The sequence below is a fragment of the Salvia splendens genome, chromosome 9, assembly GCF_004379255.2.
Source record: "Salvia splendens isolate huo1 chromosome 9, SspV2, whole genome shotgun sequence".
Taxonomy (NCBI): domain Eukaryota; kingdom Viridiplantae; phylum Streptophyta; class Magnoliopsida; order Lamiales; family Lamiaceae; genus Salvia; species Salvia splendens.
The window spans coordinates 2,277,293-2,294,214 of record NC_056040.1 but is presented as its reverse complement, the minus strand read 5'-3'; the positions used below and the strand labels follow the sequence as shown (position 1 = coordinate 2,294,214).

The following is a 16,922-nucleotide window of genomic DNA, read 5'->3' as shown; positions in this document are numbered from 1 at the left end:
CATACATAATCAAGAGAAAGACTTATGCTAATTATATACTACTATTAGGTCAAGCCTAACAAAAACAAACCCTACAATAGTGGCAAAATAATTACATATAAATTAACTTTTTTTCAAATTACACTAATTGCCATATAAATATCTTGATGCAATTCTCTCACTATTTTCTTATACACACTGATTTGATAAGTGAAATTATTATTTTTGAAATCTATACCCCATATATTCAATTATTGTGCTTTCATTTATTTATATTAATATTACAATGTGAAAAAATAGTGGCTCACATATGGTGGTTGATTGGAAATTTTAACCCATCAATAATAGGTCCAATTTATATGAGCCCTATTTCTGACATACACCACGTGATTTTGCAGACCTTAGGAAATTTTGAATATGAAAACATAAAATAAAAAAAATTATCATATATTGGATCCTTTAATTCAATAAAATCATTCACATTTACTATTTCCAAAGAATTATTTTTTGATATATTTTCATCCGCATTTGGCCTACTTATTTATATCAAAAAATATGTGATCCATTATTGTCGACATCAATAATCTTAAAAACAACAAAATAATTTATTTTCAAATCATTAACCACATTATTTAACTTTTATTAAAATTCGTAACATACACTATTTTATAGTATAATAGAGAAAGTATTATTGTACTCCATTATATATTTATGCTACACATTTAATATTTTGTGAAATGACATACTCCGTACTATAAATTTGGAATAAGAGTGAAATTTAATGAAATAGAGGTATGCATGTGCGATGCTTACTAGTATTTGCTTGATCTATTTTTATAGCTAATTCTAGGCATTGGATGTGTGGGTCATTTCCTTTATGTTTAAAATTGTTGTTGGAATTTAAATAATATTAAAAATACATGAAAAATAACTTAATCAACTTTATTCATACACCACAACTTAATCGTAATTATACTCAATTGCCTATATTATAGCTAAATCAACAATTTTAAATGGAAATTGGAAAGCGAACCATGATAGGGAGTATTTCTTTATTTTCTAAAAGAAGATTTGTCAACTAAATTTATAGTAGTACTATTATTTTTTAAAATGATTGTCAACTATTATGATTATTAAGTTAAATAGTAGAACGTGAAGCATTGCACCTAAAAAAGTAGGACACCCAGTTGACTACAATGGCAATTCACATTGTATTCATTTAATTTCTTGACTCCTTTTTCTAATATACAAAAAAATGATATTACATGCTTTTTGCTTGTTGGAACCGATATAGGCTATTATAGATTATACAATAGTAAAATAGTTTTATTTTAGTTATAAGGAAAAGATTGCCAATCAAGATTTTTATTTTTATTTTTGTTTTGAAGAGGATTAGAGTTGGTTGCCAAATGCTAGGTGGTTTCGAAATAAGGGACGTGCAATAGCCCCACTACTAATCAATTGTTGCTAATCTTACCTAATTAATAATTATTCATGTTTATTTGTCTTCTTATTCAACTATTTATAAACTTACCTAACTATCCCTGTTTTGATATGGACTTATTTAATTATTTGGCATATGCATTGGCGGAACACTTAAAAAAACATTTTTATTTCATTAAATTAAAACAAAGTTATTTTTGTCATCACATAATTAATATTAATATAGATTTGCGCTACTAGTTAGCCACACAATCAATTTAAAACACACATGCGTTACGTCAACAAAATTTTGGATATATCGTTTATTTTTCGATACGATGATTGATGCTTCGTGTTATTTTTATTCTGAACTGTTTTTGTATTACTATTCTTATATTGCTAGCTAATTTAGGTTTGGGTATTTATATTATCTATTCAAATAAATTTTTAGCATATTTGGAGGCAATAGGACGACGTGGTATAAAAATAAAGCTATTATTATATTGGAGGGGTGTGATCCGTTGCTAACTTTCTTAAGTTGCTAACGTGCTAACTCATCAATGCAATGTATTAAAAGTGTCAACACGATAACTTAAGTTGATATTTTAATAAATTATGTTGACATTGATATTTAAATGTCAACGCAGTTTATTAAAATGTCAACACAAATATGTGTTGACATTTTAATGTGATCGTGTTGGCATTTTTAATACATTACGTTGATAAGTTAGCAAGTTAACAATTTACAAAAAGCTAGCATTGTAACGCGCCTCTATGTTTAACATAATAATTTGAAATAATAGGTTAACATAATTTAAAATTGGTCCCAAATAAAGTCTTTTAATTATTATTATTTATTATTTGAAAACATATTCTAACTAATTTGGGCAACCACATTATGTGTGGCTTCATCTGCCGACAGCCAGCCAGATTTATTGTTCGTAGATATTATTTACACACAAATAAGTAAATAAATAAATACTAAAACCTTTCCACGTAAAATGTTGCTATCATTAATTTGAATTTATTTATTAGTATTGAATTTATTTATTAGTATGACTAAAGAATCCGGAATTGAAGTAATGAATAGATTTGGTTTGTACTCTCTTAGTAAGTGTAATTTAATAAATTTCCTTATTTAAATATCACAGCTAGCTTGATAAAATGTAGGAATTTATAAGATGAAGATAGCATGAACATTGCCAACTATTTAATTATTCGTCTTCTAATAGTTAAAGCATGTGTTAAATTAGTAATGAACATTATTGAGCGTAGAAAAAGAAATTAAAAGAAAAATGGTAGTTAGACCAACCGATTTTCATGGTAAGATAGAATTTGAAGAAAATTTTAATTATATTGGTTTACGTTACATTTTTACTCATGATGCCAACCAACGTTGAAATTATTCAATCCATTCATCAAAGGTTGTCATATAGTATACAAAAATTCATCTTGAAATAAACATGCCATATTAAATCAAATCAAACTATAAAACTTTGAATAGTAATTTAGAGTAAAATGGTGCTTTTGGCTTATCATTTTATATCCTTTGCTAAAAAATATTCTACCATTTACAATTTAGTAATACCTATCGTTTCATTTACGATAATAAAATGTCTGATAATTTTTTTAATAATTAAAATATCGACATGTCAATTAAAATTATATGTTCATTAACTAAAATTACACATTAATTATTCAATGACATATAATTTCGAGTGTCACGTCGATATACATATCGCTCTACATAATAGTAATGGAGTACTCCTATAATTTGAATTTGCTATACTGATTGACATATAATTTCGATTTTACATATCGATCTACATCATAGTAATGGAGTACTCCTATAATATATTTTACTATACTATGGATTATGGAAGCCTACATTAAATGAATCTACATAACGCATTCCGAGTGGCACAAACTACTAAACATAAACGAATTATAATTTGATTGATTTGAAATGTTCCTATTTCGCAAATACTTTTCCCAAAATTTCGTAATGAAAACGACATGAAAAAGCATTAAAATCTCTCATATGATAGAAAAATTTGGAACTTGAAAAGATGTTTATACAAAAATGGTCTAAAGTCCAAACTCCAAACCTCCATATTAGCCTAACCTAATATTCGTTCTCAGTTAATAATGTACTTTTAAGAAATCTCACTTTAATTATTAGAACAATATTATGCATGTTAATAATTTAATAGTACTACATTTATTAATTACAAATAAATTTAAAAAATCAATATATAAGTTTAAAAATCTACCAACTCTATGATACTATCAAACAAAATATAATTAATCTATCACAAATCATATTTCTTAACAATATTATTTTCCCGTAAACAACAGATCCAGTGAAAATGTGAATGCTGCTATAGAAAAATACTAGTGTTAAATAAAAATTAATTGAATTAATTAACAGTGTAAATACCGCAATAAAAATTACTAGCGTTACTTCAATATTAATTGAATTAATTAAGCCTTTTACCCTCGCAAGTAGCTTATTTAATTGAGTTAAATATACATTTAATTTAGTAAACAATGTTGAAGACTTGAAGCAGTGTTAAAACTTAAAAGCCTATGCATAAAAACCAAAACATATATTAAAATATAATATTTTTTGTTTGAGCTCGTAATATAGAGTATTTATAAATTATATACTAACTTGTTTTATAAAAAAAATTATGCAGTTAAAATCGAGATTCCTGTACTAATAAAATCACATTTATAACATATAGTAGTAATATACATTTATAAATAACAATTTCGAATCGTAAGACGATTAAGTGGGACCCACTTGCATAAATCAAATTTCTGCGTAATTAAAAAAACACAGAAAGTGAGAAAACAAGCATCGAAAATAGTGCTAGAGAGAGAGAGAGAGAAAGAGAGACGAAGAGAGACAGTGGAGTTTTGTCATCTTTCTTCTCACATCCTTGTCCACCGAATAGCCTCCTGAGAATCAGAAAAGCCCATCATTCTCTTTAGGGTTTTCCACTCAATCTCAAAAGAGAGAAAAAGCTCAAATTTTGCAGCAATTTTCTTCATTAAAGGAGTGAGCTTTTGAATTTGTATTTATATTACGTCGGGAGTAGATCTCTGAAACCTTCAGGTAGCTTAGTTTTACCGCAGCTGATCGCATCTATCTGAGTAATTTGTTTGTTAATTAATGTTTAGCGTTACACTACCTTTCATTCCTTGTAAAAATCTAATCTTTCCGATTTCTGTATTTTATATTGGTATTGTTTTTTGAATTTTTGAATTTAAGGTAAATTTCGAAATGGGTAATTATTCTTGTGAAGTTGACATGGTTGGATAATGAGAATCTATTTCTCAACTTTGATGTATGATTGAATGAGATTGGCATTTTGCACCATTTTTTACTGGTTTGATAGTTACTGTATTCCTTCTTTATTTGATTTGGGATTGTGGATTTGATGTTTTGCAAAAATGGAAGGAGTTATGTTTTTGATGGATGCATTAACTATTTTTTTGCAGAAAAAGATATGATATTTTCAATTTATGAGTAATTGGGCATTATTTCTGAATTTAATGCTGTTGAATGGTAGTGGTATATGCTTATGTTATCCCTGATTGTTGATGCAGGTGGATGTGGTGAATGTTCTGATCTGATAGTTGTAAGAAATTAGTTGGCAAAGCTCGTTGAATTCGGAGGTTTAGTTCGTATTTTCAGAAATAACTAGGCTCTTGAGAGATGGAACTCTCTGATTCTCTAATTTGAGTTGTTGCACATTGATCTGTTGCGAAGGATGGGTTCGTTTCGTGGGAATTGTGAAATAATGGAGGTAAAGGATGAACGGAGTGTAACGCGACAGCCTCAATCATTTCGTCAGTCGAAGAAAGACCAGAAGCCCCCGATCATTAAAAAAGGAATGAACAAGACGTTGGAAGATGACATTAATAAGCTTTTCGAAGGAGTCAATCTCAGATCAACAAAAAGTCTTGATCTTTCAGATGTGCGGAGAAACCCTTCAAAGAAGCCGATGAGGGGTGTTGGTTCTCATTCTCCCGGGATTGGATTCTCTGAGCCCGTCTCTTTGAAGCAGGCTCTTAGGGGATTGTGCATTTCTCAGGCAGCGGAGATGGCTGCTGTGAAACGGAAGTCGCTGCCAGCATCTCCTAGAGTCTCGGAAGCAGGGAAAATCGCTAATATTTACAGGTCTATTGTGGTTGAAACCGGTGAATCTAGCTGTTCTTCGGTTGAAAGTGAAGCACGAAGGATAGAAATATCTCTGGTTCCGGAGCAGAGTGCCTCGTGTTCTTCTGGAATCGTGCCACCGTCAACATTCCAAGGTCCTAATTTTTCTCCCTGTTTAGATGATAAAGCGACTTTAAAGAATAAACAGCATAAACCACGAGATCCCGGTCATCAACTGGATGAATGCGACAATGTAGGAAAGTCTCCTGTCGAAGAAGATACTGGCGTATGTTCTTCCAGCAAGCTGCCTCGGAAGCTTCAAGATTCTGCTCTTCGACCGGCTGCCATAGTTATGGAGGGAGCAGAGTCGAACATTGTGCATAATAAAAAAATACCTGTTTCAGAAGCTGATACGCAGAAATCGGGAATAGGCCTACAGGAAGAAGACTGCTGTTCAGTTTCTATTCTGCCCCGAGACGATGCTGATGATAATCATCTAAAGGAAGACCTGAAAAGTTCTGGCTCAAGCAAAGCTGCGAACGTCCCCATCAAGGAAGTTCCTGCTTCCTCGAAAGTAGTTGAAAAGGCAGCACCGAAGGTAAGACGGAAGTCTAGGCTACAGACAGTGTCTTCTTCCAGTTTGGTTAAAGGAAACATAGAAGGTACATCTCGTGCGGTCAAGCCAGTTGGCAGAAACAAGAACATCGTTATAAAGAAAGCAAAGAAGGTAACGATATATACTGATGGAAGCTCGAAAGGATCTCATGACGTAGATACTGCTCAGGACCAAAGTTCAGAGCAAGTAATCTGCCAGAGGTGTCAGTGTTCTTTGAGGGATACGACGAGTAAGGATTCCTGCAAGGATCCCTCGGATAGTGCCGGTGTTCAGGTTCTGACAGCTGGCACGGATTCTGATGCGAATAAAGATACCTCTGTTGCTAAAAGTATCATGGTTGCCAAACAAGGCGAAAAATGGGATCTTTCTCAGAGCTCGAACAGCAGTAATTGCGACTTCAGCAGTAGCAACACGAGCCTCAGCGACGAGAGCAATCTGAGTGGCTCAACTTGCAATAATAAGCCGCACATGTCGAAGGATGTTAGGTGGGAAGCAATCAACCATATAAGAAAGAAGTATGGTTTTCTAGGGCTGAATCACTTCAATCTACTGAAAAAGCTTGGTTCTGGAGATATCGGTTCGGTGTATCTTGCTGAATTGATAAGAACGGAGTGCCTTTTTGCCATAAAGGTAATGGATAATGAGTTCTTAGCAAAAAGGAAAAAGATGCCTCGAGCTCAAAGTGAAAGAGAAATTCTCAAAATGCTGGATCATCCGTTTCTCCCGACTCTCTATGCCCAGTTTACCTCGGATAATTTGTCGTGTTTGGTCATGGAGTTTTGTCCTGGTGGAGATCTACATGTCCTCAGGCAGAAGCAACCTGGTCGATATTTTCCTGAACAGGCCGCAAGGTATGGTATTTAAGGCTCATAGTTCGTTTTTCGTTGTCTGCTTTTACGCCATAGAAAGTAATGCATTCACTTAATACAAAACATAAGAGGAAATTCACTGGCTTTTGAAGGGGCTCTAGAAAGTGCTTGGATATAGATTTTATATATATTTGAATGTGACGAGGTCGAAGCCTAGCTTCGTGATATACGATATTTGGAGCTAATGGATGAGTAGCAAATATAGTAACTATAAAACCTTGGTGATTTTGTCGGATACACCTTATGTATAATAATATATACCCGAAAAACATCACTAAGTCATTTGTTTTAGTTTTCTGGCCTTCTCGGTTTGCTTTCTGTTACTTCCTTTGCTCTTATTGTGATCGACTTCGCATTTTCTGATTCAAAATGATTCTATGCTGTTGAGAACCAATCTGTGTATGTAACCGATAATTGAGCGTATTCGATGATAATAGACGTGTTGATGAGGCACATAAAGGAAACTTTTCTCTATTTAGCCGTTAGACTCTGTTTCGTTTCCTATCCACACCCGCATTTTCGTGTTCGTATAGTCTTTGCTCATAATTACCTTTTGCAGATTCTATGTTGCTGAGGTCCTCCTCGCTCTCGAGTATTTACACATGCTCGGCATTGTGTACAGAGATCTAAAACCGGAGAACATCATGGTCCGTGAGGACGGTCACATCATGCTGACAGATTTCGACCTATCCCTGAGATGTTCCGTAAACCCAACCCTCGTAAAATCATCCTCATTAGCAATGGAACCTCCCAGGATCTCGGGTCCATGTGCCGGTTCCAACTGCATCGATCCATTCTGCACCGGGCCTTCGTGCGAAGTCTCGTGCTTTAGCCACGGGCTAAATGCGGCAGCCAGAGCAAGGAAGCTGAAAGCCGACGCCGCACACCAAGCCAGGCTTCTCCCGCAGCTCGTAGCCGAGCCAACAGAGGCGCGGTCCAACTCCTTCGTCGGCACACACGAGTACTTAGCGCCCGAGATCATCAAGGAAGAGGGCCACGGCAGCGCTGTCGACTGGTGGACGTTCGGCGTCTTCCTCTACGAGCTTCTGTATGGGAAGACGCCGTTCAAGGGTACCAATAACGACGAGACGTTAGCAAATGTGATGTTGCAGAACCTTCGATTTCCTGACTCCCCCATCGTTAGTTTCCAGGCAAGGGATCTGATCCGAGGGCTACTGGTGAAGGAGCCCGAGAATCGGCTTGGGACGGAAACCGGAGCTGCCGAGATTAAGCGGCACCCGTTCTTCGATGGACTGAACTGGGCGCTGATACGCTGCGCCGTACCCCCTCAGATACCGGAGTTCTTCGAGAGTGAAATCCCGCAACCGGCGCCGGCGCAGGATGCCGGTGACTGTTTCGAGTTCGAGTTGTTCTAAAACAAATTAAGGGTAGTTTAAGTCTGTTTTTTTTTCCCAGCTGAATTTGTAATATATACTTGCCATAATATGTACTAGTACTGTTTAATAGAGTTGTTCCACATGATGAGTTAGCGCGAAAGAAGTTGAAATATTTCTAATGTCGGAGATTCGAGTTATCACAGTCGTACAAATCATAGTCGGAGGTTCGAGTTATCACTAATTATATGTCAATTTAGGCTTTTACCAACAACTCTCCTAACTTTGAATATTAGATTTTTTTCCATATTACCGAAATGTCCAAAGCTATGTTGCCAGTTGCCGGCGTCTGAGATGGCATGTCGAAATGTCTAATTAGGCCAAAACGTCGCTTAAGAGCATCTCCAGCGGCGGACGTCCGCCATTGTGGCAAAAGGGTCGAATACGCCCATCAAGGTAGGACGTCGGACGTCCTCGGATATCCGAGGGACGTCCGAGTGGACGGGCACCATTGTGGGGTGGGGGTAGGACGTCCGGTCGGTCGTCCGGTATTTTTGATTTTTGAATTTTTTTTTAACTCTATATATACGGCTCGTTAAATTTTTCCGTTTGTATTCGTGTTGAAATTTTTATTTCCGTAAACGTAAATTGCATAATAATTTGTGAATTTGTGATTTATTTTATTGATGGGAAGTCCTACTGACGTGGCAGGAGGTATTTTTAGGAAGTCCTAGTGGATGTCCGAGTGGGACGGGCAACCACTGGAGATGCTCTAACAACAAAATACATTGAATATTAAAAGTTCACATAATTAATCCCCAAAACGGCATTATTTTAATCTGTTTATTTGTCATTTCAACACTAATTTTGTCATGTCATATCCACGTCATTTAAAACTGTCACATAAGATTATTGTGGAATTAGGCAACACACTAAAAAATTGATGATAATTGCAATAAAGTCTCATTTTGGTTACTTATTGCGCACTGTTTTGTCATCTAAATAATTAGTCTTTGTGTACGGACTATTAGATTAAAATAATTTTGATATAAGTGAATATGGAATTGTAAAGCATCTTCGAAACCACCATTATGATTTATGTGTCGGCGTTTATTGGCCTAAAAAGGCATTTTGATGAACATTTTGGTGAGATCTGTCGTTAAAAATGAAGCAGTCATGATTTTTCCATCTGTGTAGTGTCAATTTATAGTGATAAATAAAACATAATTAATGTCATTCACAATATGTTAATATCCTAGATAAAAGTATAAAACAAATAATGTAAAAATTGTGCATTAGCATATAACTTAATTACTGGGAATTGTGATAATAATTTTATGATGCAATTACTATGTTTTAATTATATCTAAGGAAAGTAACATCACTCGTTGATTGTACCAATCGACACAAACCTAATACTCCTTCCGTCCCGCACTACTCGCACTTATTTCCTTTTTGGGCGTTCCAAGTTACTTGCACTCTTTCCATTTTTAGTAAAAATTTTCACCTATCCTTAATTTCCGTGTCGAAAAGGAAAGGGGCGAGTAGCCCGGGACGAAGGGAGTATTATGTTGTCGTGTCAATTTATATCATGATGTGGAGTTGATGACCCTATTTTATTGCCTTGTTCAATCAAATCACCGAAACGTGCAAATAAACACAGTTTCACTACGCAAAAAATAATCCAAACACTACTTCCCAGTCCCACTGTATTAAAAATGTGTATCACAATTGATTTGGCAAGTATGCATACTATGATTATTTTTTTTAAATAATTGAAATCCGATGGGTGTGGTCCACTGACATAAGACTCATTCCTCCTTAACCAAATAGTTATGGAATCGATCATCGCCTATGGAGCAGCTTTAAATCATTAGATCATTTGTTCCATCCTTCGAAGTGTCTACGAATCAGCACGAAGAATAGTCACTTAGCACGTTGGTGGATACCCTTGGTCTAATAACAAAAATGGAAGCCCATTTGTTTTCTAGAGAAATGAATCTCACATTTTACTAAATCGTTACTCACATTTTAGTAGTCTAAGGTGGTGTTCGATTTTTAAGATAAAATAATATCAAGATACAATTTGGGATTGGGTTTTAAGATTATTTTAGTCATAGGGGGTTGTTACCTATGACTAATCTCATGAATCTCATGAACCAAACACACTACTAATTTAATCACGGATACAATCTTACAAACCGAACACCCCCTAATAGTACTATATTTGTCTCTTAAAAATGGAAACTATTTCCATTTTTGTTCGTCCTTTAAAAATAAAAACTTTCAATTTTAGGAAATAAATCACACAATCCACTAACACTACTTCTAATACTTTTTTTTATTTATCTTTCTTCCTTTACACATTTTTCTCTCTATATCTCTTACTTTACCAAGTGTACATTAAAAGTTTCAATAGTTTTTATTTTTCAAGTACGGAGGTAGTATAAAATGGGACCCAACTATAGTGAAATAATTTCTTAAAACTCGAGGCGAATTAAAATGGATCTTTAAATAGTGGACACTGGTAGGAAAAAATGAGTATTAAATTTAATTAAATAATGAGAAAAAATTGCCAGATCGAAACAATAAATTGGTAATGGAAAAAGGTGGCCATTATTGAAAGCTATCCACATTTTCACATCGATCTACCAATGCCGGCGAGAAATCAATCAAAATCGGCTGCGCCACCTATCGCAGAGCCTACTGCTCACGCCCAACCACCTTCCTCTAAATCGCACCTACCTCCTTCAAACGCCGCTGCATCATTATCCTAATTCACATCGTCTATATCTACGCTCTCGCTTCCCCTCTCCAATACCTTTCCAGATCCAAAATGAATTACCAGCAGCCAAAGGAGAGGAAGCTCAATTCCAAGCACGAGCGCGAGGTCACCTACGAGGAGTGCCGCAAAAACCACGCCGCCAGCATCGGCAAGTACGCCGTCGACGGCTGCTGCGAGTTCATGCCTGCCGGTGAGGACGGCACCGCCGCCGCCTTGAGGTGCGCCGCCTGCAACTGTCATCGGAATTTTCACAAGAAGGTGCGGCGCTGATCGATCGATGTTGATTTGATGATTTATAATAGCCGTGATTTTTCATTCATTCATTCGAATGCTGCTTCGCGAATCGAATAATTGTATAATTGATCTCGAGAATTTTGAATTGCTTTATTGTTCATTGTTGTTAGGTTTTTTTCGAATTGGGGATGAATCGATTGTATTCGTATGCTTCGCCTTCGCGGATGGAAATTAGGGCTTTTTCAATTTTAGATCAATATTTTGCTTATATATCTGCGTGCACGCATGGGGTGAAATTAGATGTTTTAATTTCTAGTTGCTTTTTTATTTACCAACACTATGAAAATTTCTATGCCATAATTTGTGTTTGCAATTGGAACTCTTTTACTGCGTTATTGTCTACTGCAATGGTAAAATAACGGCTACTTAATATAGAAATTAATTACAAATTGATATATATGGGTTTGGGTGTTTTAAATTTTATTGCACAAATTTTTATATATGTCATTTCATGTAATTTGAACTTTAGTGTATGAGTGTATTTTCTTTAGAAGGATATGTGGTTTTGATCTGATTTTTAAAGTTTTTAATATTGAAGTTGAAATTTTGGTTGTGTTATTTTGGCGGAATATTTTTTTATGAGGTGGATTTCTTTTGTAAAGAAATTACAATGAGTCAATGACATCTTTTTCATAATTTGATGTTGGAAAGTAAATATACTTCGCTTGATTTATCATTTTATTCATGTAACTAAATTATTGAAAAAATGAGCTTTATTTTTATAAAAATTACAAAATTAAAAATATTAATAACGATTTTTAATGTATTATAATGTAATTAAATGTAGTACTATAAAACAAAATAAATAACGTTAAACCAAACAAGGAGTATATCTTAGTTGATCTGGAACGTATGGAATAAAATAACTTTTCAAATATTGATTCAAACTAAGAGATCAAAAAAAGAAGACCTTTTTGGATTCTTATGTTGTGGAATAGAAGTGGGTGTCCAAACCTTTCTCACAACGGATCGAGTTGTCAATCGATTATGTAAAAATTATCAAATTTTCGAGTGATGATTGATATTAGATTTGTGTCCTCGGTTCCCAATCATGCATTATTGCATTAGCTCGTGATTTGCCTTGTTACTGTTGTTTGTGTTTCTTAGCTATTTTAGGTTATTTAGCGTTATTTTGCCTTTTATTTTTTAGTTGGGATGTTATTGTATTTTTTATTTTGCGGCTTGACTTTTAGCGATTTATCTTGAACCTTTGATTGTCATACCGCATACGCAGGCTTAAGTCATTTTTGATTAATTAAAAAAACATAAAGTACGAAGGATATTAGAATTTAGATACTGTATTAACATTACAAGTGTGTTGTTATCTTCAACTAGTATCACACCCGTGCGATGCACGATCCATTTTATTTTCAACACACTTGTTTTACATTATTAAATCCGTGCTGTGCACGGTCCATTTTATTTTCTTCAAAATATGAAATATTGATTTGAAATAAAAAAAATATATTACATGGGTTAAAATCATAAATTATTATAAATGTATACAATAATACATTTGATAAAAGAAGTAAATTTTATTGGTGTATAAACATTACTTATTCTTTAGAAATCTATTTTATAAAAAAATAATATTAAATAATTTAATGATTCTAAATTCTAGCTGTGTCATTTTATTTTATTTTTGTCTGAAATAATATTTATTTGTACAATTTTATTAAATACAAATCAGTCTATTTACACAAAAAAATACCTATAACTTACCATTTAATGTTTTACTTTTATTATATTGACTATGCAAAATGTATATTTTTCATTATTGTCACAAAATTTTAGAGTCTTCCCTACATTAATTATTACATAAAATGGTTCCAATGACATTCAAAATCAAAACAAAAATAATCATGATATAATTTTAAAATAGTTCTAACACTCAATGACTTTAACCTTAAAATGGTCTTAGATGTACAACGTTTTTGCAAGTTTGGGTACATAATACTTTTAGTAGGTCCACAAAATATTTGTTGTATCTGAAAATAAGATTAAAATATGTGGTGGGTTTACAATGAAATTATGGAATCATTCTAGTATATTGTTTGTAGTAAAATTATAAGAATTTACTAAATGCATATTTTATTTAAATAAACCACTTTATTGTTGAACCATTGAGTGAACAATTTATTTTTCCAATAGTATAGCACATATTCACAATTAAACATTTTTGCAAGTAAATTAAATTGAAGTCTCTCACACACACACACACATACATATATATATATATATATATATATATATAGGTTCTATATAATATGTGGAAAATAATACAGTACATTATTTTTGTAAAATGGAAAAATGACTCTGACCGTGAGACTAAAAAATAAAGCAAACTTACATCACACAAAACAAAAAAACCTAAAAATTGTATAATTACCACTTCTCCTAATGAGATTTAAGATATTTTTTTTATCAAAAGCTATAATTTAAGATTGCACTGGTGAGACACTTCCTAGTCAAGCTTCCTTTCATTGCAATATAGTGACCCTATACAATAAAAAACCAAACCTTGAAACCTAAATCCTAAACCCTTAACTTTAAAATATACTCATCATGACCAACAAATGAGCCAAATATAAATAAAATTCTCCCTCTGGAACCAGTTCAATTTTACTTTGTTAATCACTTATTTTATTTTGGGGGTTTTAGATCTGTAACATTTGTAATTGTGTGCAATAATAGGAACATAAATAAACAAAAATAATAATAAATCAATATATAAAATAATAAATTTGCACCAAGAATCACTTTACAGTCGATATTCATCATCCTCAATATTTATTTTTTCATCAAACTATTCCCGTCAATATACAACGATTACCAACCCATTCCGACTCGCGACACAACAACGAAGTAGCCGAAGCTATAACTCCCAATAAACACACGGACAATGCCGATTGTCCTACCTAAAATTCATCTTCACCATCTGATAAATTAGAAAAACAAAGGCAAAAGTTTAATATCAAAAATAAAGAACAATTCACAATCACAAAACAACTAATCACAAAACAATTGAAAGCGAATTGATGATACAAAACAAACATTATTGACACATAAACCACAAAAAGGAATCATAAAATAGAAAACTGACTTCATGTTATAATAATATAGATGAAGGGTAAAAATACCAAGTGAGTAAATTTCAGCAAAAATTTCAACGAAGAATGTAATGAAAAAAAATGTAGGAATGGTTGGATTATAACATAACAAATGCCATGTATTTATAGTAAAAAAAAAAGAATTACGAACGTCTTCCTAAACTTTTCACTTTTCCCATTCAGAATACGAATAAAATAAAACATTTTAACTTCCCTAATATTGGAATTTGTAAATATCGAAACCTACAAAAATGTTATTAATATTGGGTCCAATTAATTATACGACATAAGTTAAGTTAGATATTTATGAGTAAATAACGGTTACATCTCTCTATGCATAACAACATTTGATAGAATTTTATGATTGTGCATTAAATTTTAAAATTCATGATTATACATTAAATGTAAAATTGGCATTTTCTAATTTTTTTTTCCTAACGTTTGAGTGTTTTAGTTATGATAAAACTAATTATCTAAATTAGTTTATTAGAATTTGCCTTTATTTATATATTTATTGCATATGTTGATTTAATCCATTCTGAAGTAGAAATCTCATAGCAATTTGCCTGCTTTTTATGTAACAACAATTATACGGAGTATCTATCATAGAGGTTAATGGCATATATCTCATTCAAAATATGATTTTCATGGCCGGTAACTATAGTTCAATCCTGAGCCCCTTATGTAAATATTCATGGCAGCCAATTAAAACTTTCAGCCGTTTCATCATCAATTTCATGAACAGCGACATTTATTCCCAAATTTCTCATGAAACATTAAAATTGATACCATTAATAGCAAATTTTTAATAGAAATACATTTCATCAATTTTAATGAAAAAGGACATTTCAAAATTTATAAATATTCAAATTCATGCCCAAAACTTGTAATTATTCAAAATCAAGGCCAAAACTTATATGTTTCTTTTTTTTTGCATGTGCATGTCTAGATTCTAATTTTAAGCTTAAATCAGTTTTATATAAATTATAGTTTTTGTTATCTTGATCCAGAGTCTTTATTTTCCAGTATTAATAATATTCAATGAAAGGTGTGAAATGATTCAAAGCATGGGAAGGCCATGTCTATATTATAATTTTTAGTCTTAAATGTCTACATTATAGTATCTAAATTATATATTTAAGCTTAAATGGTAAATACCCCAAAACTCCCCTTTTATATATGTATAGATTTAGGGAGAATACGAAAAATTCAGTCTATCAATAAATTTAAAACTACTCGTACAATATAGTACAATATAGTATAACTTAAAATCAACCACTTGAGCCATAAACCCATAACCTAGTCTTTGTATTATTTTATTAGATTTATATACCTAGAGTATATAAAGCTAATAAAATATTAGGGGAGGGACAATAACATCGTCGCAAAAAGCACACATATATAACTATAATTTTAAAAAATATGTATAACAATAAGATTATTCAAAGGAATGACGAAAAGTATCAATAACTTTTTTAAAAATTTACATATCTGAGTTAGTAAATTCAATCAAATCCAATGACCGCTACTTATAACTGAAAATGTTTATTATCAATTATATACACAATTATTTACAAATATTGAAAAGATTCATAATTAATAAAAAGTTAAAATCTTGCCTAAAATTTATAAATATTCAAACGACTAAATTAATTTTCTACGTGCACTATTTTAAAAATGTGGATATACTTTTATGAAATGAGAAATAATATTATTATATCAAGTTCTAAACTCACAAATTATATTAATAGTAATTTATTAAACCAACAAAATCTCATATAATTAAATACGTTTAAAAACTAATAGTTGCATTAAAAAAAACGTTAATTAGAACACTTTTCGACCTCTATATACGTTGTGGCTCCAAGTTGAAATATCTTAAATTATATGTTTCAATTTATTTATTAAATTTATAATTAAAGAAAATTCTATATTTTAAATAAATAAATTTTTTGGTTAGTAAATATAAATATGGTTTAATAATATATATTGGGTTGCGTTAGTGTGCTAACTAATTTACAGTAATAACTAAAAACTTTCAATTATGTGTATTAAAATTATCAACACAAAGACATAATTATATCAATACAACATGCAAATTTAAATATCAATACAAAGACATAATTTATCAACACAAGAAAGATTGATAAATTTATGTCTTTGCGTGATATTTTTAACATACAAAATTGATATTTAGTTATTAGTTATTACTGTAAAAAGTTAGTATTTGATCACACACCTATATTTCGAGTGTTTATATTTCAAAACAAATTTTATAAAATTCACTATTTAGCTATGATAATTCTATATCACTTATCACCTCGAACATTAACAAATCCACCGTT

General features: G+C 32.1%; 1 protein-coding gene across 1 annotated transcript; it reads left to right on the top strand.

The window, feature by feature from the left end:
- Positions 1–4,272: 4,272 nt before the first annotated feature.
- LOC121748352 (serine/threonine-protein kinase D6PKL1-like) lies at positions 4,273–8,570 on the top strand. Its single transcript, XM_042142655.1, has 3 exons — positions 4,273–4,522; positions 5,017–7,036; positions 7,614–8,570. Exons 2-3 carry the CDS (start codon positions 5,181–5,183, stop codon positions 8,428–8,430), a joined length of 2,673 nt encoding a protein of 890 aa, XP_041998589.1. The 5' UTR covers positions 4,273–4,522; positions 5,017–5,180; the 3' UTR covers positions 8,431–8,570.
- The last annotated feature ends 8,352 nt before the right edge of the window (positions 8,571–16,922 follow it).